General features: G+C 43.4%; 1 protein-coding gene across 5 annotated transcripts in view; it reads left to right on the top strand.

Annotated features, from left to right (window-relative positions):
* RRBP1 (ribosome binding protein 1) overlaps positions 1–1,101 on the top strand; it is a 64,549-nt gene that overhangs the window by 44,195 nt on the left and 19,253 nt on the right. For all 5 annotated transcript variants that reach the window (XR_003095673.1, XR_003095672.1, XM_006030438.3 and 2 more), the window contains exons 9-10: positions 211–398; positions 545–582. Coding sequence is in view for 3 of the 5 variants with exons in the window: in XM_006030438.3 (XP_006030500.1) it covers positions 211–398; positions 545–582 (226 nt within the window). In the remaining 2 variants the exon portion in view is untranslated. The remainder of the gene's footprint in view (positions 1–210; positions 399–544; positions 583–1,101) is intronic.

Below are 1,101 nucleotides of genomic sequence, written 5' to 3'. Positions count from 1 at the left end.
CATTCCTGCCCCTTGGTGCCTTTCTTTGTTCCTTGCTGGCTGCTTGTCATCTCAAACCTAGTACCTCCATTTGTGAGGGCATGTGCTGGGGACCAAATCCCTGTCATTTCAAGTTCTAGTTCAAGCCCTCGTCTGGGGCCTTTGCATTTAGAGATGTATAACTTTTGGTGTTTTGTTTTCTCTGTGTGCCTCCTCCACTTCTCCCAACAGAGCTTCAAGCCAAGCTACTTTCCTCTGAAATGGAGACAAAAAGCAAATCCGAGGAGCTTGACGGTCTGAAAACAAAGCTGCTGGAGGCCAGTGCTGAGAACATGCAGCTCACAGAGAGGATCAAATCCATTGAAGCCCTCCTGGAAGCAGGCCAGACAAGGGAGGCAGAAAAAGATAAAGGCTTGCAGGTCACATGCTCTTAACATGGGAGTAGGGGTTGTCCATCTCATAGGAACCCTCTGTACTTCAGTTGCACTTTGCGGGGGGACTGTTAGTATACGGTGGCTAAAAAGGCCCTTTTTTTTTTTTTTTTTTTTTTTTTTTTAACTTTCAGGAAGCTAATCAAGCAGAAGTGAGCCAGCTGCAGCTAAGGTAAGGCTGGTGGGTGCACCAGTAGCACTGTTTTCTTTCTGTGTGCTAAAAAACGATTGAAACATTAAAAAAGGAAAGAGTTGAAATGCCTTTTTCCTTGGCTTTCCTGGCTGCTGTTAATGTGTTGACGCTCTTGAGTCAAGGACAGCCTGCACACTATCATTAAAGGGCAAAATAAAATTAAGTAGGCGTGCGCTTAGTGACCCCATAGTAAACCTAGACTAGAAGTGTCAATTGACTTCAGAATGGATTAACTGTTATTTTAGGCTAGCACTGAAGTGACATTTTTATTGCAAGTGCACGTGAAAGCATGAATACAGAAGACCCAGAGTTCCTCTGGAATGGGCAGTGGATGTCTGTCGATTTTAATGATTTTGAATAGCTGCAGGATATGGGAGTAGAGGTGGATGTTTGTCTAAGCTTGTGACAATTCAGTTAGCTTTTGGCAGCCAAACAAAGCAGTTTAGAGACTAGACATACAATGCTAATTTTGGCAATGATACAACTGTAAACAAAAAA

This window comes from Alligator sinensis, unplaced genomic scaffold, assembly GCF_000455745.1.
Source record: "Alligator sinensis unplaced genomic scaffold, ASM45574v1 scaffold21_1, whole genome shotgun sequence".
Classification (NCBI taxonomy): Eukaryota; Metazoa; Chordata; order Crocodylia; family Alligatoridae; genus Alligator; species Alligator sinensis.
Note: the sequence above shows the minus strand (reverse complement) of the source record. Positions and strands in the feature narration are given on the sequence as shown.